Source organism: Cydia fagiglandana, chromosome 7 (genome assembly GCF_963556715.1).
Source record: "Cydia fagiglandana chromosome 7, ilCydFagi1.1, whole genome shotgun sequence".
NCBI lineage: Eukaryota > Metazoa > Arthropoda > Insecta > Lepidoptera > Tortricidae > Cydia > Cydia fagiglandana.
Window position 1 is genome coordinate 18,044,157 of NC_085938.1, and position 22,429 is coordinate 18,066,585.

A 22,429-nucleotide genomic window follows, 5' to 3' on the forward strand; every position below is an offset into this window, starting at 1 on the left:
TTTTGTTCTATTAATTAAATAACTTTATTAATATTGTCAAATTATTTTGTATCGTTTTTTTTAAATAATTGATTATGTAATAAAATTACTACGTAAACATAACGTTACTTATTACAGCGTTTGAAATAGATAACCAATCTTTGTAAACGTACATGTCTTGAAATAAAAAAAAAACAATCTTGCATTTCATTATTTTCATTTTGTCATTGTCAATTTGTCATTTCATGAACAGACATACACGACACAGGGTCCCAATTAATTAAAATTTTCTCAGTAATTTAAAATTAAGTAAAAAACAATATCAATTGTTTGAGTTACAGTAAGTATAAAACAACCTCGCCAGTTTCAGTTATTCAGAATATATATCCAATGTTGCGGACCCTGACTATTAACCTTACAAAATGCCGGCGTACTAGTTATGCTGATTCATTTATTAGTAAATACCGTCGGTATGGTTCCGGGACGATAGAGACCGAAAAAAAACCAAAGCCAAGTAAAATAGTTAAGGGTCAGTAATAAAATGTATTTATATATTTAATACTAACAAGTAATTTTCATCTAGGTAATTTACTACTATTAGAATAGAACTAAGTGTTTAACTTTAATATTTTTATAACCTTACTTTTTAATCTTTTAACTAGTTCAGTTTATCTAATATTTAAATATTTACGAAGTCAACATTTTTGTTATTTTTATAATATTCTGCTATTATATATATAATATATCATGATAGATAGAGTCTGTCTAACAAGGAAGTGTCTATTCAAATTATTCAATTCTTGAATATACGGGCATATATTCAAATTATACGTAATTTTGTAGCAACTACGCCAAATGCACAGAAACAGACACTGGACGGTGAACTGACGCAATTATTATATATTGTAGTCTGAGCACCTACAACACAAGCCTTCTTGAGCTTACCATGGGGCTTAGTCAATTTGTGTAAAAAATGTCTTACAATATTTATTTATTTATATAAATCTTTTGTTTTGGTATTGTTGTTATCTTTTTCTTATTTCTTTCATCTTGTCCTGTGTATGTTTGCTGTATGGAATAAATGACTCTTTCTTAAAGCACGGTATAATTCCAGCCATGGCCATGGACAAGTCAAATTTCCTGCTGCCAAACAACCAGAGATTTGTGGAGCTGGAGAGCTCCCAGGCCTTCAATAATCTGACTAATCAGGAAAAGTTGTATGCTCATTATTTGAGTCAGGTAATGTTAATAACTAGGGTCAACCGGGGTAAAGCGTCTCTTGTGGTAAATGCGTCTTTTGAAGATATTTTCCAAACGCAACATATTATAACTATTATAGCCATCTACACTAAAAGTTTAGTGACCACACTTCGAATAGGGAGGATTGCAATAGTTCTAAAATGTTCCATTTAGAAGAAACATTTAAAAGACGCATTTACTTCAAGTGACGCATTTATCCGTTGACCCTACAAAAAAAAACCCTACATTATTATGTAAATAAGGGCCATTTGCATCATTCACTAACCCGGGGTTAACCGGTTATATCATGGAGTTACCATGGTTACCAGTACAATTTGACAATGGGTTAACGGTTTAACCCATTAACTCCAGGTTAGTGGAATGGTGCAAGTGGGCCTTATGGTTTTCGTTGATAAGTAAATAATTTAGTTTTGTATTGATTAATCCACAACTCTCTCAACCACCACATTGTTGTTAACACTTTTACTGCAGTACAGGGTAGAAAGACCAAATGCAAAGTAGGTATGCTTAATTTGAGTAATACTAATTGCCGCGGCGAATGTGTTAAAAATAAGACATCACAATATTAACAAATCAATAATATCAGATTTTGATGATTTGCCAATACCAATTCGAGGGGTGAGCGTCAAACCCGATAAGTCAACAAAATGGGTTTTTGAAATTGGAAATATGGTTGGTATGTGTAAAGTTCAAATTAAAATGATTTTTTTTCTGGAATTATTCGGTGTTAAGATTGGTGTGATAAAAATATCTAAAAAACATTTGTTTGTTGTAACCAAGAATGATTATTTTTTAGGCTGCATGGAATGGAGGCCTAATAGTCCTGATGCAGACAAGTCCGGAGTCTCCAAGGATTTTCTCCCTACTGCACAGGGTCTTCCTTGGCGAGCCACTGGAGGATCTGAAAAAGTCTGCCTTAGCAGCTGGTGCTACTGAGGAAGATTTCCAAGTAAGTAACTATATATATCTCGGGTCGCTGATAACCTGTGACGGTGGCTGCACTGGCGAAATACGCCGCAGATCTGGCATGGCAAAAAGTGCAATGGCGAACCTCGACAAGATATGGAGGAACAGAAGTATTCGTCGTTCAACCAAGGTGCGCTTGACCCGATCTCTGGTATTCTCGATCTTCGTTTACGGTGCCGAGACATGGAGCTTGAAAAGTCGCGACAGGGCAAAAATTGACGCTTTTGAGATGTGGTGTTGGCGAAGGCTCCTACGCATACCCTGGACGGCTATGAGAACCAACAAGTCTATCCTAGAGGAGCTGAAGATCACCACACGGCTCTCTACAAAATGTCAAGAACGCGCACTCAGCTTCTTTGGTCATATCATGCGGTCTAAAAAGCACGACCTAGAAAGGCAAATTATCTTGGGCCAAATAGAGGGCAAGCGAGCGCGAGGAAAAGCACCCACGAGATGGTCTGATGTTGTGAAGAGAGTGGTTGGCGGCAACATGCAGTGCGTGACCCATATGGCTTATGATCGCACACTGTGGAGACGTAGCATACATGGTCGCGATCCTCAGCAATGAGGGACCGAGGAAGAAGAAGAGAACTATATATGTGTCAAAGTCTAGTAAAAGGTCCCACTTTGTAAGTAACCATGAGGTTGTATCTTTATACAAAATAACCTGTTAGAGCTTCTTTATGGCAAGCAACAAAGTGAAAAGTCCCACTTTGTTGCTTGGAAATGACACATACCTATTTGGATAAGTTCTTCTGACACATTATTCGGTCTCCAAAACACTTGATAAATCACTGCTAATTCTCATACTACTCATACTAAATATTTATTGAATTATTTATATGCACAATATGCGCTATCTATCATTTCAAGTGGTGGAAACCTAGCCTGCGTAAACTATTTATCAATGTAGATAATAATAGATATCCCCAACTACTACTGCTGTCCTACCTACCTTAACTTACGGTGCCCAAACCTGGAGCCCCACCTTAACACACACATAAACTGAAGATTTGTCAAAGGGCAATGGAACGGTCCATGCTAAAAATTCAAATTAAAGACAGAATCAGAAATGAAGCTATAAGAGAGAAAACTGGAGTAAAAGATGTAACACAGGCAATAAAAAAGAGTAAATGGGCCTGGGCTGGCCATGTATGTCGCACTACAGATAACCGGTGGACCAAACATGTCACAGAATGGTTACCAATAGACACACCGAGAAAACAGAAAAAACCGAATACTAGATGGAGAGATGAGCTACGAAATTTCGATAGATTCTGGTGGAGAACAGCACAGAATAGGAAGGAATGGGAAAAACTGGGGGAGGCCTTTTCCGCACACGCGGCATGCAAATGAATAAAATAAATTGAAAAACAATAAAAGTTAAAAAAATAATAATAATTTAATAAATAAGTGTAATAACAAAGAAAGTGTAAAAATAACAAAAACGCATGAAATAAAGGCTATTACTATTACTACTAACCAGCCAAACTTCAAAATTTAGAGCCGCTTCCTCAAAAATGTGTCTATAGAAATTAAGTGGATTAAAATCCTCTGATATTTACCCGCAACCCAATTAGCATGATAGTTTCTTTAAACATGTTATTATAAAAACTTGTTGGAATGACCCAATGAGTATCGTAATATTTATTTATCTTTATTTATTTATTAATACATAGTACAGAGCTTAAATCTAGACCAATCCCTGCAAAACTATGTTGAATTTTCTGTTTGAATTTTTGTTCAGGATCAAGTGTGAGTGTGACCGAGGGAAAATTTTTAAAAGTTAAAAGTCACATTCCTGTTGAATGTAACCACATGTATATAAACATACAGCCAAGGACCGGAAAACCCCTCTTTACGCTTAATCCTATCAATTCGGTAACCCAATCGATGCGGTTACCATATCATTCGGTAACCCTATCATACTGTTACCTGATTGTGACGGTAACCTTATTGAAACGGTAACCCTATCTTTGTTAAGGGTTTTTAACAGGTTTTCATTCAGTTAAGGTAACCTTTATTATCGGTTGCTTATTGGTTTGCTACATTTAATAGTACATTATTGTCGAGGCTCGGAAGTAGCTACTTGCGGGCTGAGGATTAGTTTTAAACGGACGACCCTGGGAGTATTTATTTTATTATTTTTATTAATTTCATTAATTCAATTTTATTAATTTCATTAATTCAATTTTATTAATTTCATTAATTTTATTAATTTCATTAATTTTATTATATTCATTAATTTTATTAATTTCATTAATTTTATTAATTTCATTAATTTTATTAATTTCATTAATTTTATTTATTGTATTTATTTTATTTATACTATTTATTTTATTTTTTTATCCATTTTATTCATTTTTTTTTTATTTTTTTTTTTATTTTTTTTTATTCATTATATTTATTTTATTTATTTTGTTGATTTTATTTATTTTATTCAAAAATGTTCATTTATTTTAAATACAGCCAAATACTCTTTCCAAACAATATAAAAACTTTTTACAAAAAAAAGAAAACCGACTTCAAAAAGGATGAAATAAAATATTATCCTTTTTAAGTCTATGCGTTACCAACTGATATGTTTGAAGTCGGTGCCAAGCCAACTTTTGAAGCATATCATGATTTTGATGTACGTTGTATTGCCTTACAATGAACGTACTTTCTGTAGGTACAGTCGACGTTAAAAATATGTTTACACTTTTCGTCTTATTACAAAGGAGTAAGGTGCAAAAGTGTATAAGACATATCTTTGACGTCGACTGTACCTAAGAACACACGATCAAACCTTCTTGGCACAGTCCGTACCATGTTTGTCGGCACGCAAGCGTGGGATTGGGACTGAAGTTATTTCCCGTCCCTTATTCAGAGGACTACATTTCAAAATATAAAACAATTCAAGGAATTTACGTTCTTGCCAAATTTCACCTAAAGCGGTTCAGTTGTTTAGCCATGAAAAGGCGACAAAGAGGCAGACAGAATTACTTACACATTTATAATAGTTCTAATGGTTCAGTTCTAATGGCATTTATAGTCATAAAGCTGATTATTTTTGACGGGTATTCTTTAGTACTTGGCTTGGCACCGACTTCAAACATATCAGTTGGTAACGCATAGACTTAAAAAGGATAATATTTTATTTCATCCTTTTTGAAGTCGGTTTTCTTTTTTTTGTAAAAAGTTTTTATTTTTCCATTTTTAGTTTTAACGCATTGTTAATAGCGCGACGCGTGAATGAAAAACAACATCATGATTAACACTAAATTCGTGTATCTACTTTAATAAATATGTAATCTGGAATTTTCTCGAGTCCGCCTGGGAAATTATAATTCCTGTCACTACACTAAATCCATCCTCCGCCCCGCCACTGACCCAATCCCTCAACCCCCCCGATCACTCAACCTCATAGCGTGTCAACCCCTGATCCATGTACCCCTCGGCCCTGAACCAGCACCCCTTCAACCACCATTACCCGACCCCTTAACTCCTAACCCTAACCCCCGATCAGTAGCCTTACCAGCTTACCAAGAGTTTGACATTGATTTATTCGCTAGCGTGTGTGTAACTTACTTTCTTTGCATCTCGCTCGTACTGGAATATTAGTGCGAGCGAGATGCATAAAAAGTAAGTTACGAAGACGTTAGCGTCGCTAACTTAGCGAATATGTCAATGTCAAACTCGTGGTAAGGCTACACTTGCACTACATCAAATTGGCGGTGTTCGGAAGCAAATGCTCGAGTTACTTTAGAAAACACCGAAATCACTTTACACGTGCCTTTAAAAACTGAGGAGTTCCCTCAATTCCTCATGGATTCCATCATCAGACCAGAACCAAAAATAATACGGAAATACCTTGGAGGCAACTTCCAAACAAAAAAAGAATTACTCAAATCGGATCACAGGTGCCGGAGTAATCGCTGAACATACTACATTTAATAAATCATCATCATTATCATCAAAACAATCATCATCATCAGGTCTACTTCATCAAAGTGGTGGTTTTCTGGAGAAAATGCTCGAGTTGCTTAAGAAAACACCCAAATCACCATGGATGTGCCTTTAAAAATTGAGGAGTTCCCTCAATTCCTCATGGATCCCATCATCAGAACAGAACCAAATTAAAATGGGACCAACTCGGAGGTAGCTCCTTTCAAACAAAAAAAGAATTACTCAAATCGGACTACGGATGTCGGAGTAATCGGTGAACGTACATAGAAAAAAAAAAAAAACAGCCACAACCGAATACAGAACCTCCTCCTTCTATGAAATGGAAGTCGGTTAAAAAAGCCTTAAAATAGAAAATACAAACTAAAATTAAAAACGGCTTAAAAATAAACTATAAATAGAAAATTTGCCCTTTGCCCCAATTTTTATTTTATTTATCTATTTTATTTTAATATAATAAGATTTATAATAAGAACACACCACACAGGTAGATATAAAGGTAAACAAAGGAACGGTAAAAAACCTTGTTTGTGCTGGCTTCATAGACCGCCCAACCCATGCCAACCTTGGTTATTCAATAACAAGTTGACTTTAAGTGTGCGTAAAGATTACAATCGTTTGAACTGGTCAAAAACCTTATAATGAGGTAACCGAATAGACTGGGTTTCTATTTCGGTTACCGGTAACAGAGGTTAACCGTATCTGATACGGTTACCGAATCAAAGTGTTACCTTAACAGACGGTTACCGTTATGGTAGGGGTTTTTATAACCGCTTCTAAAATAACCCTATGAAAAACCCCGGTTAAGGTAACCGGTTCCTGTCCCTGCATACAGCCCAATGTATGTTTTCATTGATAGAAAAAGCCCAAACCATGTGTATCTATGATATAACCTATTTTCCCATGAATAGAGTATAAACTTACCACAAGTTTATCTATGAATGAAATAACCACATCCTGACCTTATTATGAATTGAGGAAATAGACCTAAGTTACTGATAACATGTTTTTAATATACCATGTATATTCCAAAGCCTGTATAACTTTCATTCAGATAAAATGATTACTTATGATAAATATTACACAAAACCTCATTTGCAAAGTACATCTATGAAAAAGGACCTTATTGTCGATGGCGCTTACGCCATTATTAATGATGCTCCGATATAAATACAGTGCCGCGCGACGCTGTGCGGCGTATGCGCCATCGACAATAAGGTCCCTTTTCATAGATTATGCCCCATATAAAGACAAAAGGAAAGCATTTAGACCATTGCGAGACATCCTTTTTGTTTAATGGAAGCTTATTATCTGTGGCATGGCTTTTCTTAAACACTTCGAGTCCCAGGGATAATTTGCCAGCCATTAAACAACCTTGAGATATTTAATTATGAATTTAATTTTCGCTATCATCACGGAACTCAAGGTGATTTTTATTGGAATCTTTTATTCTACCAAATTTGAGTAGTCACTATGACGTTGACAGGTGGTTTGGTGCAACATTTGATAAGTTACATGTGACAACTTTTTATAAGGTTCACTTTTGCTTGTAATTGACAAGCTTATTTATCAACAGCTTTGTTTCAGGCCTTCCTCGTGTACGCGGGCGGCATTTTCGCCAATAGCGGCAACTACAAAGGCTTCGGCGACACCAAGTTCATACCAAACCTCCCCAAAGAATCCTTCGAGATCATCGTCAAGGCCTCCAAAGCTTATGAGAATGACAACACGCATATAACCAAGCTGTGGCATAACACGCAGAATGCTATATACAGCTTGGCGCCTAGGCTGACGAGTTTGGGCTTAGCTGATAAGGTGAGTGATCTTTGACGTAATAATTATCCTTCACCAATTCAGAATAATTTCTTCCCAAGTCGGCTATTTTGGTGTGGATTCGCCCTATAGAAGATTATGAGAATGGCAACATGCTGTGGCAGTAACAGTACGCAGAATGCTATATACAGCTTGGCCCGCACCTTCCCCGCCACCCTTAGTCTCCTTACCCCGTTACCCCCATACCGCGCAGGCGAGGACTCATAATCCACCAGTCGGTCCAGCGGTCGGTCTATAGCTGATAAGGTGAGTGATCTTTTGTACAGACATATTATCCTTCACAATTCAGAATGAGCCGTCTCACGACGAAATTTCTTCGTGCGGCTGCTTGTTCTGTGTGACTCAAGGAAGCGTTTAAAAATATGTAATGCTAGTTACTTTATGGCCTACCAACGTCAACACTGTTAACTAATTATTCCTAAACCTTAATGCTAACACTTAAGGCTCACAAAGCGTCAGCTAAGAATGCTACTGTTAGTATTTACCGAGGCTAATCGGTCTAGGCTTGCCTGATAAGGTAGGTAAGTCAATGATCTTTTGTACTTGTAGATAAAATGAGAAAAGTTTTACTGCCATTAAGTCTTTGCCATTGTTATATTTAAGATTTCATTTTGCTTGGATGCTATTATTTTTTCAATACTACTACGAGTAGCTTGTAGTTTAGCACTGTTTGATTGATTGGAAAAATATTACCTATTCATGGCAATAATCACACAATGGTCGCACAAGGACGATATAGATCGATTAGATCCTATTTGCCCTGTATGAACTAAATGTCCTTTCTTTTATGTGCATAGCGAAGGTAATCAGGGGATATACCTCTATTCGGTACACTTTACCGAGTAAGATAACACAATTACTTCGCTTTATCAATTTAATAACCACTAATCAGGTCATGATCAAGGTAAAGTTTCATTGTATTTGATCGTGCCAATCTTATTGAGGTTGAATAGACTCTCAACCTTGAATATTATAGTATTTTCTGTTCTGCGGGCCTTTAGGCAATATTTGATGTATAGAATTTGATGCTTTAATTACCGGTATTCACGCGATACCGATACTTACGATCACTAACTTTTGAAAGGATAGTATCAGCATTTTGTAATATACCAGTCTCATTATCATTAATGTGGTATTTATGACTTCCTGAAGCAAGTAAATATTGTTGTTTATATATCCTATGAAAAAGGCTGTACCATCATCTAAAATACAACAGTAAGGTGCATTGGGGGTAACATCGAAAGCGCGGGAATTTTGAAAATGACAAATATGTTCTAAACTAAAAGCACTTCCTATTGTAGCAACAGTACGCAAGATGCGTTGGTAAGCGTTACATCAGGAGCGTAAGTGTTTGTGCTTTTGGATTTATAGATTTTAGCCACATTTAAAATTATCCCACTTTCGAAATTATCCTAAGCAACCTTATTGTTGTACTGGTATAACAAAGGTTTCTTTTGTGTCAGGGTGTCACCACATACTTCTCCAGCAACTGCACGAAAGAGGACTCGGACCTGGTCAACGAGTGGATGAAGACCAAACGCATCGAAGCTTACATCTGCCGGACGTTCAAAACCACCGCCGAGGATGGACGTAAGTTTTATATTGTATCAAACCTTCCATAGGTACTATTGTTAATATTGTTACCTGACAATATTTTTAGCTTAATATTAAGACACATTGTATCCAATTTACATTTTGTTACCTCGCCTTGAAATAAATAAATAAAAATAAATAAATATAATAAGTTAATTTTGATATCCTCTATTTCTATTAACCTTTTCTATTAAATTTTGACACCGAAACCGTACCAAAAACGTGACAAATACATTAAACTGAGGGCATATTACGGATGGTTTTATCCACGTTATAATACAGCACTTTACGTGACAGCACTTTTTAACACCGCGGGATAGAAAGTGATGGACACCGTTTTATCGCGCTGTCACGTAGACAAAAACAACCATCATATCCGTACTGACATGTGTGTTAAAATAGGCCCAAAAAACGAATTTACGAAACGCCATAAAAAAAACTACTTTTTGAGGTTCGTTGTTCTTAGTTTTAATATGATCAGTGTTAAGTGTGGTGTAAGTTATGATTAGTGCGGAAAGTTATGAAACTACGTTTGTTTTTATTTAAAGGCGTTTTAAAAAACATATTCTCAGGTATAACTTAGGACAAAAAAAATGCCTTACTTGCTTAACTTATTTGCCGTCTAATTTCTATACTTTTCCAGTACCCCTCTACACCATCCGCTACGCCAGCGTCGACACGACCCCCCTATCAACTACCCCCGAAAAATACAAGAACGCCTACTTCATCGAATCCCGAGGCGACTATTCCCCCCTCCTAGCGCTCGCCACTGAACACCTGAACACGGCCATCACGCACGCCGCCAACGAGAATGAGAAAAACATGCTGAAACATTATGTGAAGAGCTTCACTGAAGGAAGTTTAGATGAACATAAGGAGGGCAGCCGGTACTGGATCAGGAATAAGGGGCCTATTATTGAGACGTGAGTTTATTTTCTCTTTACATCATATTAGTTGAAAGACTATATATAGTTATTTGTACAACAAGAGATCAACGTTTGATATTTCTTCGAGTCCTTATTTTGAGTACTGTGCAAGCGAAAGATTCTGTAATATAGAATCTTGAGCGTAGGAAAGGAGTTTGGACGAGCATAAGGAGGGCAGCCGATTCTGGAATTCCCCATATTGCTACTCTTTCGAGTAGACTGAGTTCTGCAGCTTTTGCAGCTTCTGCAGTGAGCAAAATCCGTCAGTTAACTGATGTGAAAACAGCTCGATTAGTATATTTTAGTTACTTCCATAGCATTATGGCATATGGTATTTTACTGTGGGGCGGTGCTTCAGAGATAAATACCATTTTTGTTCTGCAGAAGCGGGCTATTCGAGCAATATATAAATTGAACCATAGAGACTCACTTAGAGATAAATTCAAGGAAATTGACATAATGACAGTGCACTGTCAATATATTTATGAGAATATTCTGTATGTACATAAAAATATTGTTAATTTTAGGAAAAATTGTGACATTCATAATATTAATACTAGAAATAAACATAAGCTCGCAGTGCCCTTCACACGGCTCCATAAAATTAAAAAATCATTCATGGGTAATTGTGTAAGATTTTATAATAAACTTCCACACCATATTACTGAATTATCAATTAATAAATTTAAAAATTATGTAAAGCGTAAACTTATTTCTAAAGCTTATTATACCACACAAGACTATATGAGTGATAAAACAACGTGGGATTAATGGTGACTCGAAAAAGATAATTCAATGTATGTACTTCTTTGTTAAGTTTTATTGACATTTGTTATTGACATTTAGATTTTATTCTAGAAACATTCTAGACTAGTATTTTTTATACAATTTTTTTTTTGTTTGACGATCTTTTTGTGAAATTCTTAGTATTAAATTTGATCTGTATAATAATCCAATATTACTATGGAATAATATTAACTTCAATAAATTGCTCTGATAATTAGCTTAAGATAATATATTATTATGTAAAACGTTCATAAGTGCTTGTTACTAGGCCTACATGAATAAAGTATTTTTGACTTTGGATCAGGAATAAGGGGCCTATTATTGAGACGTGAGTTTATTTTCTCTTTACATCATATTAGTTGAAAGATTAAGGTATTTTTCAAGGATCACATGTTTGGTACTCTTGTTCAACTGTTCTCTGCGTCTGCAACTCCATGCTGTGTTTTTTGATGTTGCCCACAACTTCCAAATCCCATGCTGGATGCATGCAAAGATTTTTAATTTTTTATTAACATTATATCAATCGTTTTAGTCCTTCCCTGTGTTTTTGATCAAATCAGTTTTACTTTATTGACAGATACCAAGGTTTCATAGAAACTTACCGCGACCCGGCCGGGCAGCGCGGCGAGTTCGAAGGCTTCGTGGCCATGGTCAACAAGGAGATGTCCAAGAAGTTTGGCGCCCTAGTCGATGGAGCCGAGAGGTACAGTCACTGAAATCAGCTAAACTGTGGAATGAACTGTTGCCTGCAGTATTTCCGGGCCGATACGAACCTCAAATCTTCAAGAAAATAGTACTCCCATCTTGAATCCGGCAACGCACTTACAACCCTTCTGGTATTGCGTGTGTGCATCAGGCGATTCGTCTGCTCGTTTACCTTCTAAATAATAAAAATAATATTTAAGTATACAGTGACAGAACCAGGGATTGTCCAACTCGGGTCTTTTGTCGGACCATGGCAACTAAGAACCTAGTCACTTTAGTCAGTCAATTCCTCTCTTTCGTCAATAATTTACTATTGCTCTTACTGCTTTTTTTGCGGTCTTCTTGAGTTAAGAAAGAATAAAACGCCATGTCGATTTGCTATTACCCCGCAGGTTCATAAAGCTGCTGCCGTGGGGCTCTGACCTGGAGAAGGACACGTTCCTGAGACCCGACTTCACCAGCCTGGACGTGCTCGCCTTCTCGGGCAGCGGCATCCCCGCCGGCATCAACATACCCAACTGTACGTACAGTCAGCACACCCCGCAGGTTCATAGAGCTGCTGCCGTGGGGCTCCGACCTGGAGAAGGACACGTTCCTGAGGCCCGACTTCACCAGCCTGGACGTGCTCGCCTTCTCGGGCAGCGGCATCCCCGCCGGCATCAACATACCCAACTGTACGTACAGTCAGCACACCCCGCAGGTTCATAGAGCTGCTGCCGTGGGGCTCCGACCTGGAGAAGGACACGTTCCTGAGGCCCGACTTCACCAGCCTGGACGTGCTCGCCTTCTCGGGCAGCGGCATCCCCGCCGGCATCAACATACCCAACTGTACGTACAGTCAGCACACCCCGCAGGTTCATAGAGCTGCTGCCGTGGGGCTCCGACCTGGAGAAGGACACGTTCCTGAGGCCCGACTTCACCAGCCTGGACGTGCTCGCCTTCTCGGGCAGCGGCATCCCCGCCGGCATCAACATACCCAACTGTACGTACAGTCAGCACACCCCGCAGGTTCATAGAGCTGCTGCCGTGGGGCTCCGACCTGGAGAAGGACACGTTCCTGAGGCCCGACTTCACCAGCCTGGACGTGCTCGCCTTCTCGGGCAGCGGCATCCCCGCCGGCATCAACATACCCAACTGTACGTACACTCAGCACACCCCGCAGGTTCATAGAGCTGCTGCCGTGGGGCTCCGACCTGGAGAAGGACACGTTCCTGAGGCCCGACTTCACCAGCCTGGACGTGCTCGCCTTCTCGGGCAGCGGCATCCCCGCCGGCATCAACATACCCAACTGTACGTACACTCTGCACCAGAAGTAGCTAAACGGGCGACGTGTTCAAAATGGGTACCTATTGCTATGTCGAGACATTTTTATTGTATACATTTTCCATTTTCAAGTTTTGTAGGGTACCCATTAGGTTAAATTAGTCGTGTGACTGTGTGACCCCTTTGAGATTCCAACTTCTATCAAGACTACCTGTTGTTACTTATATGTGTTTGAGCACCTTTTGGGTACCTTTTATGTGTTACTGACAGTTTTTTTTATACCTTAAATACTAGTAGTTTTGATCTGAGAGAATCGAGAAAAATAGGATTTTGCTTCTAATGGAATACTACTCATTCCATCTTTGTCCAATGTGTATCTCGTCTCACATTTTGCTTAATGAGAGAGTGAGACGCAATGACATATTAAATGTATGAAGAACGGGTCACTCACGTATTTCGCTCCCCCTGCCGCCACCGGCGCCTGCGCCGAGTCATCGGGCGCGGAGAGCTGCGGCCCGCAGTCTGCGCCGGTCCGTCACCGTAAACGCAAGCTCCTGATGACACTCCTCGGTACGGAGTGAAACATGTCGAGCGTTTTTCGACTTAAAATACGTGAGTGACCCGTTCTTCATACATTTAATATGTCTGTGTCTCACGGAAGTTTTGTTATTAAGACGCAATGACATTAGACAAAGAAATCGGACAGGTGGAATACCACCCTAAACGACGGCATTTAAAACCAAATTGTGTTGTTTAACCCCTGACAAAGGTTTTCAATTCCTCGATATACTCAGCTTGGCGGCCATATTTAACTTCATTTAAATGATATCTTTCCATTACAGACGACGAGATCCGTCAAAACGAGGGCTTCAAAAACGTATCTCTCGGCAACGTGATCCCCGCCGCGTACAAGGAGTCCGTCATTCCCTTCCTCAGTGACGCCGACAAGCAGCTGCTAGAGAAATACAGAGTGCCCGCCTTTGAGGTGAGACTTCTTAGCTGCAACAGGCGTGGCTCACTCCGCGATTCCGTCGCGTCGCTACCAGTACATGCGGCCCACACCAATTTTGGTGTCTAACCATAGTAGTTGCCGCACACCGTTACGGAATGGACGCCTGCTCGCGCTTGCGGCACCTTGCGGTCATATCTGTCGTGGAGTTTTGTTAGAGAGTGAACCTTCTGGACCTATTAGTAACTAAGAAGCCTAAATTAGAATAACTTGAGTTCTATTAGACTTGCCTCAACAAGTTTAAAAGACGCAATTTTGATATACATATTGTCGAAACAATCCCGTCGAGATCGGTATCGTAATATTACCAAAGGTTACGACGCACCAAAAGATACAGTTTAAGGGTCATCCCATTGCGCAGACATAAAGCTTTTTCCTATGGACTTTTGCCGATTGCGCGTTGATATATCTGGGGAGACCCTAACAGTACAGCTTAATCAAAACTCGTCATTTTTATGTAGATTTCCATGTATTATGTTGTAGGTGCAAGTGGGGTTGCACGAGCTGCTCGGCCACGGCAGCGGCAAGCTGCTGCGACAGAACGCGGACGGCACCTTCAACTTCGACAAGGAGAAAGTCAACAATCCGCTCACTGGTAAGTGGTACAAACACCAACACTCTTACCTGTTCATCGATGGACCTTATTACAAAAGGCATGAGGTTCACCGATGGACAGTCAGCAGCAGAAGTTGCTAAACAGGCCAGGAGTTACACAGTTTTAACATGTATTTAATTATTTACCGATCCTTTCGCCATTTTTGGATCGAATTGCTCCGTTTTTGTCATTCTTACCAATCTGGCAAAATTATTTTAACAATTATTGGGTACCTATCAGCGAGTTCTCTTCTGTGATATTTCGCGTATTTTTTGACGCATATCGGTTCCCATTTTTAACAGTAAGTATTCATTTGATTAACTAAATGTACATATTCCCAGGCAAGCCGATCTCGTCGTGGTACACGGAGGGCGAGACGTACGACAGCAAGTTCACGACGCTCGGCTCCGCCTTCGAGGAGTGCCGCGCCGAGGCCGTCGGCCTCTACCTGTCGCTAGTGCCCGAGATACTCGAGTAAGGCCACATAATAAATAATAGTACTAGGTACAGAAGACTCACTCTAACAAAACGCGTCTGTTACGATCAGCACAGATATGGCCGCTAGGTGGCGACAGCGCCACGCGCGGCTTATGGCAAACCCCAAAATTGGGGTGGAACGGATGTACTTTTAGCTACCTGTAGCAAAGCGACGAAATCGCGGAGTGACCCACGCCTGGTAAGGCCTCATTTAAACGACGCGAGAACTCGCATGCGAGTTTTATAACATTGCGGTTTTTGATCGGTCGGTTGAATCGGATGTAACCAACAGTCCGCAATGTGAGTAAAATCGCATGCGAGTTCGCACGCCGTCTAAATCAGCCCTAACTCACTGATGCAACTTTTACTTGTCTGGGTTCCGTACCCAAGGTAAAGACGGGACCCTATTGCTGAGACTCTACTGTCCGTCTGTCTGTCACCAGGATGTATCTCATGAACCGTGATATTTTGACAGATGATGTATTTCTGTTGCCGCTATAAAAACAAATATTAATAAGTACGGAACCCTCGGTGGACAAGTCCGACTCGCACTTGTCCGGTTTTTTATTTTACACATTTTTATTTACGAAAATGTAGGTAATATCAACAAATATCTTCTGTCTTTAGGGTATTCGGGTATTCCGGTGAAGAGGCGCAGAACGTGACGTACGTGAATTGGCTTAGCTTGCTGTGGAACGGCGCCGCCAAGGCCACGGAAATGTACCAACCCTCCACTGGCACCTGGCTACAAGTGCGTATAATATATGTATACATAAATACTGCCCTGCTTATTGTATGTGCAGTACTTGCATAAAAATCATTGTTTAAATATAGAACTTATTCCAAGAGAATAAGACTAACAATTGCATGACTTTTCAACTGCGATTACTGCATATGTTGTTAACACGGCAGAATATAGGTCCGTCAAATCTAACTCTACGCAGGCTTGGACACTTGATATGTCCAAACTTACTTAAAGGCTCAGGTTCATTAGTCGATACAGGGTGCGGTAACTACCCACAGGCGGTATAAAGACTAGTGACACTAGTGAAGTCGATAACTAGATCGATATACAGCGCTCGGCGACATCCCGTAGGCGGTAAAACGAGTATTGAAATTTATAATGATATGCATTTTAGTAATCTCTCGCAACCCGCATGCGAGTCCTATCGAACAATGAAAACAGTTTTCCGACTGCGGGCCTTATGGCACCATCATCATCACCATCTCAGCCATAAGACGTCCACTGCTGAACATAGGCCTCCCCCTTATGGGGGGTGAACGCCATAATCGCCACGCTTGGCAGGCGGGTTGACGATCGCAGTCGAGTACACCGAATTTGAGGGACGCTGCTGCCCGTCCACCGGTCGTCTTGGACGTAGTTATGCCTTATGGCATGCTCTATGAAAATCACCCGTACCCCACATGCGGGCCCTATAGACCAATGAAACTGAGACTTAAGCCTTTATAAGGCAGAGGGAATATATTTTCCACCTGATTTTGAACTTTATTTCAAAGTGATAGAGTTCAATTGTGCATAATATGTGGGTTAATAAACTTTATGCACAGGCACACGCGCGCGCCCGCTTCGTACTGATGCGGCTTTTAGAACTGGAAGGCAACGGGCTGCTCACCGTCGCCGAGGCCCAGCCCGGCCGCGACCTGCTGCTGACGCTGCAGAGGGACCGCCTCGCCACCGACGGCAAGAGAATCATCGGTGAGAAAACAATCATTCATAGGGGCCAAACTGAAAACCAGCGCTGGACGCCAGTCTAGCACATGCTGAGCTTGGTACCCGTTCCGTTAATTTCAGGGGTGCATTCCTGAGCTTAAATCAAGTAACTTTCTCAAAGACACCGATATTCTAATTAACTCCATTTCAGAGATAATCAATAATTTATTTTTTCCTATAAGGCCTCTACAAGCGTGTACACTTGCCTTAGGGCCGGTTTACATATTGATTAGTGTTTAGAATGAGTTCATGCATTTGCTACTAAACTTAAGTACAATCTCGGTCGATCGATGTTCGAAATGACATTGATATGACACAGATTTCAATTGTTTGGTTGAGTTAAATGTAATGCCCGTGTTACAACAACGCTATACGCTACATTTAATTACTTTTTAAACTTTTTTTTTTTCAAAAAGGAAAAAAATATTTTTTTGAAAATTAACTATGCTATTTAGTTCTCTTAAACGTACTTAACCATACCCCGAAGTTAACGGAATTCAATAAAAACACGGTGTATAGAGTAGACAATAAGTTAGTACTTAACCTAGAATAAGTTATTAGTACATACTTAACATAGAATTTATATATTGTTTGTCTTCCTATTGTTCTTTCTATCATGTTTTGGCAATAAAGTGATTTCATTTCATTCTATTATCCTCTAGCCGCCCAGAGGACTTTAAAAAGGTCGCCGTTCCATTCTAATCTGAATCTATTTGACAAAGCGAATTGCATTTGTGTTAGAAAATTTGATGTCTGGACGGTAGAGGTTATTGTCGCTATGATCTGACTGGATGAAAGTCACGTTAGGAACTTTCTTTTCTAACGCTGTAATTTTACATAATTTCCTGTGTACCTTATTTCGGTATTTATCTAAACATTTTAAGGACCTCCAAAAGAGTTACGAACCCTATTTTTAGGGTGGAAGAATCAAAAAATCAACGACGACTGTTGCTAGTTAATCATTAGCACATACACAAACTCTTATCAAATATATAATTTGTAGTCATTACTATCCTGTACGAGCCTATATCCTACCATATGTGACGTCCCACGTATAAAGGTACCTTATGGCGGTTGGCGCTTACGCTATTATTAACGTCGCTCCAATATTATTGCGGCGCTTTGTGACGCAAGCGCCAGCCGTTCCTAGCGTTTGTCCCGTACTGTGTTGGGGTCCACTTTTCTCCTTCCACTTCGCTCTATCCTGGACATCGGTTTCCGCTAACCCACAGGCGTCTTATCTAAACGCGCAGGCTAAGGCGCAATCTTTGGCGATGACGTTACGCCACCGCTGCCTTGGTTTGCACCTCCTGTTTGGACGAACCTATGCATACATACAAGCTTTTGAATGAACGTACTTGCCCCACAGGCGACTTCCTAGTGAAGCTACAGACCCTGAAGGCGACAGGCGACGCCGCAGGCGCCGAGAGCCTGTTCGACAAGTACAGCCGCCTCGACGAGCCCTGGGGCCGGTGGAGGGACATCGTGATGCTGCACAAACAGCCCCGGAACATCTTCGTGCAACCGAATACTGTTCACAAAGGTCAGTATAGGTATAATAAAGAACACTGTGGTGACAATAAAAAACTTATGAGAACCTTTATTAAAAAATTACATTTATTTTGTACGAAATCGCATGCTTACTTTCGTTTTACTTATAGAATAGAATAGACTAGGTTTTACTTATATTGAGTGTGTTAACACGGTCATGCAATTTCAAGACTTAAGTAAGCACCTGTTCTTTGTAATAAGGTTGATATTTATATGTAGGGATTTTTCTTATGCCGGAACCACACTTCGCTATGCGTTATTTGTTATGCGACTACGCTGTATTCGCTCAAATATTTGTTATGTGAGCGAACAACAAACACGGCATCCACACTTCGTGCCGGTGTGCCAAACTTATTATTCGTGTCCTTTGAGGTGTGTCAAAAAACCGACAGGTGGACGGATAGGCGTATTTGCTATTCGCGCTTATGCGTTATGCGGGCAAATATAGCAAATATAGACGAATGAACCCTCCACACTTCGTCGTATGCGGCCGAATAACGCGCATAACAAATAACGCATAGCGAAGTGTGGTTCCGGCATTAAAGAGAGACGTGTGGATTATTTGAAGATTTATTTGCGACTGATTTTGACACATACATGCATACATTAACACGATTACTCACACATGCTTAAAACGCATCCAACACCACCATTACCCAATTACCATTACGTCTAATTTTACCAAAATCCTCGACTATCAAAACGAAAGACTTGAAAGCATAAACTTCACCAAAGCATCTAAGCAAAAAAATCAAGTCTGTTTACAGTCAGCTGCTGAGAAAAGTGCATAGAAGTTTGTATGCAAAGGTACTAGGCGAATAGACTTTCATTTTATATTTACACATTTTTCCTCTTTTTTAAAACTTTGAACGCCACGCCTACTACATAATATTAACACGCAGTAAGCCTTGTTGGAATGCACGAAGGTTAATATTAAACTGTAACCGTGCGCATCCGTGGCTGTGTGACGGTCAAAGGGTTAAAGACAGGGTGAAGGTCTCCCTGCGCTGTAGTCTGATAAACTCCATCCACAAATCCCTGTGGCTCTTCAGCAACAAGAACAGCACATTACTAACATCAATTTGGAGTGAGCACAGACAATCGAGCAACGGCGCTAGCTCTGGCCTTACGACGTGCCCTATAAAATAAGGCACGTACGTCAGAACACCGCTTATTACGAAAACTAAAGACGCAATGCGTATTCTGTAAAACAAGTTACTTGTAGCACTGCGTCTGATTTTCGACGCAGAGACCAACACGTATACAACCCTCATGTATAATGATAAATTCAATATACAGGACCCTAGATCAATAAAATCTATATTATCATTAATTACGTGGCCACAGATTAAGACTGCTACCGCGGGCGTTATCCAAGTCAAAAATATAACGTAAATATATATATGGGACGAGTGAAAACTGAAGATTTTAACTAAATTCACGTAAAACGAATACGCGATTACAACATGTGATATCGGCAGAGAAATAGCAGATACGTCAATTGCAAAACTAACCCAAAAGTTTCCATAATTTACATTAACGAAACTGCTATAAAAGATTGAAAATATACCATTAGCGAGGAATATATTAACAAACGCGAAGTTTCTGAATTTTCTCCATTTTGGTAACGCTATCCACGAGAGCAGTCCGAATAACACTGTCACTGAGGATAACACAGCGTCGAAATCCGTCCAGTAATCATTAAGCATAAATAAAACGTCCTCAGTCGTTGACCAGTCAAAATCGCCGTATAATGTGTCATTATTTGCATCGTAATCTTCGTATATTGTAGAGTTGTCTGTTTCAGACGTGACCTTTTCAAAGGCGTCACTTTTATTAACCATGCTTCCTAAAAACATAGATGAAGGTGCCATCAATTGTCACTGAACTTGTTTATGGCTTAGTTCTCTATTAGATTCCTGATCACTATCGCTCTGTCCTTCCGTGGATTTAGTATGTAAAGGCACTCGTTCCATAAAAGTATTCTCGTTAGAACGGATGTAGGTGTTCTGTTCCGTTCGCTAATTTTGATTTTGAACTAAAACGCCAGTCTCATGCAAATCTAATGTATTTCTGTCGATATTTGTAATTTTCACGAGTGTTAAATGTGGATGACTGAAATGGTCACTTGCGCAGTGGCAGTCAATTACCAATTGCCAATCAGTCGATTGTATCAACTATATTAATTAATTAATATTCATACATTGATATAATAAACTTTTATCAATAATTTTGGTCATTACAATTGTAATGCCTATTACCCAATCATATGAATTAACAACGTTAAATACCTACTGTATTTCGAAGCTATTTTTTTTTTTAATATTCTTTCTCATTTTCCACATTCGAAAATGAAAGTTTGGACCATATATAAAAATTACTTTGAAGTATTCTTGATATTATGGTAGTAATACTAGTAATCAGTGTGGTACAGTCAACAGTAAAAACAAATCATCTCAAAAATATGTCCCATGCTCTCATGTCAGCGAATTAAGAACAATGGGACATATTTTTGAATAAGTTGGCTACACCCAAATTTTTACAGTGGACCTTATGCCTTTTGTAATAAAGTCCACCGATGTACAGTTAGGAGTGTTGCTGTTTGTACAGTCGCCATCAGATATCGGAGCGGCCAAGGTGTTCACAATATCTGAACGCGCACTCTAATGCCTTGACAATAGAGGCGTGTTCAGATATTTGTGCGATGGCGACTGTACGTATAGAGGCATTGTTCCCAGGTGACGAGGTGGAGCTGCGCCGCTACCCGGCCAGCGCCGAGGGCATGGTGCGCTCGTGGCTGGAGCGGTTCCCGTCGGCCTCCGTCTCCGACCTGCTCGAGCAGCTCGCCGAGGCCGACAAGCCCCACTTCACCGACGTCACCCTGCTACATGACAGTTAAATGTTCATTCTAATCCGTCTAGTGTAATCTCGGATGGATACGGTGTGGCGAAGTTTGAACTAAGGTGCGTTGGGGTGTCTTCGAAAGTGGGGTAATTTTGAAAATGGCAAATCTGCCCTGCTAAGCCAAAGAGCGCTAACTTATACTTTAGTTTCTATTACTAAGAATTCCATTTTCAAAATAATTTGATTTTGAGATAGCGCTATTCGGTTTAGGAGGACAGAAATATCTATAAAATCAGAAGCACTTCTTACTCTAGCAACAGTTACGCTAAAACAACGCTTACTAAAGCGATCTTGTTGGCTGTTGCTTCAGTAGAAAATGCTTTTTACTAAGTAGATATTTGTCATTTTCAAAACTATCCCGCTTTTGAAGGTATCCCAATGCAGAGGGTCTATCGCGAACATCGAAGTTCGCAAATTGCGGGCATCTTTCTCTGTCACTCTAATTACGCCCTAATTGGAGTAAAAGAGAAAGATGCCCGCTATTTGCGAACTTCGATGTTCACGGTAGGCCCTTACTTTTTATAATGCAATTGCAAAAACGCTTCAAATATTGCGATTGTCAAAAATAAACACTCTCGGAGTTTGTGTTCGTCATTTTATTAGCCTCACATAAGGGTAACACTATCGGTGTTAATAAGGAGGGCAATACAAATTTGCATTTTGACATTAAAATGATGTGATTTTCTAATTTTGTTATGATTTGCTCGTGCGTCTCGCTCGCGCCAATACATGTACGGACAAGTACACGTAAATGACATCATTTAGATATCAAAATATAAATTTGAATTGGACTTGAGGGCGATTTCTAATTGCATTGTTATTGTGCTAGTACCTACGGCATTTAACTATAACCGACGAAAGTTACAATATGAGGATCATGAGCTGGAACTCCTATTAAGTATATC

General features: G+C 39.7%; 1 protein-coding gene across 2 annotated transcripts; it reads left to right on the forward strand.

Annotated features, from left to right (window-relative positions):
• Positions 1-240: 240 nt before the first annotated feature.
• On the forward strand, positions 241-22,429 carry LOC134666069 (dipeptidyl peptidase 3). Of its 2 annotated transcripts, none has more exons than XM_063523184.1 (15): positions 241-508; positions 1,094-1,218; positions 2,036-2,188; positions 7,738-7,965; positions 9,447-9,573; positions 10,220-10,499; positions 11,866-11,991; positions 12,540-12,667; positions 14,099-14,241; positions 14,749-14,860; positions 15,202-15,334; positions 15,965-16,088; positions 16,907-17,054; positions 18,439-18,612; positions 21,359-22,429. In XM_063523184.1, the coding sequence occupies exons 1-15, from the start codon at positions 370-372 to the stop codon at positions 21,517-21,519; spliced, it is 2,301 nt and encodes a 766-aa protein (XP_063379254.1). In that variant the 5' UTR covers positions 241-369; the 3' UTR covers positions 21,520-22,429. The 2 variants fall into 2 exon arrangements, with proteins under 2 accessions (XP_063379254.1, XP_063379253.1); XM_063523183.1 differs by lacking the exon at positions 12,540-12,667 and adding an exon at positions 12,386-12,513 and having other exon boundaries at positions 243-508; positions 21,359-22,428.

What these genes read in the sequence shown, in the direction of transcription:
- LOC134666069 (XM_063523184.1), top strand. Translation starts at nt 370, where the DNA reads ATGTTGCGGACCCTGACTATTAACCTTACAAAATGCCGGCGTACTAGT. An exon ending in AACCACCGCCGAGGATGGAC is followed by an intron (nt 9,574 to 10,219) that starts GTAAGTTTTATA and finishes ATACTTTTCCAG; the next exon opens with TACCCCTCTACACCATCCGC. An exon ending in ACCGAATACTGTTCACAAAG is followed by an intron (nt 18,613 to 21,358) that starts GTCAGTATAGGT and finishes CATTGTTCCCAG; the next exon opens with GTGACGAGGTGGAGCTGCGC.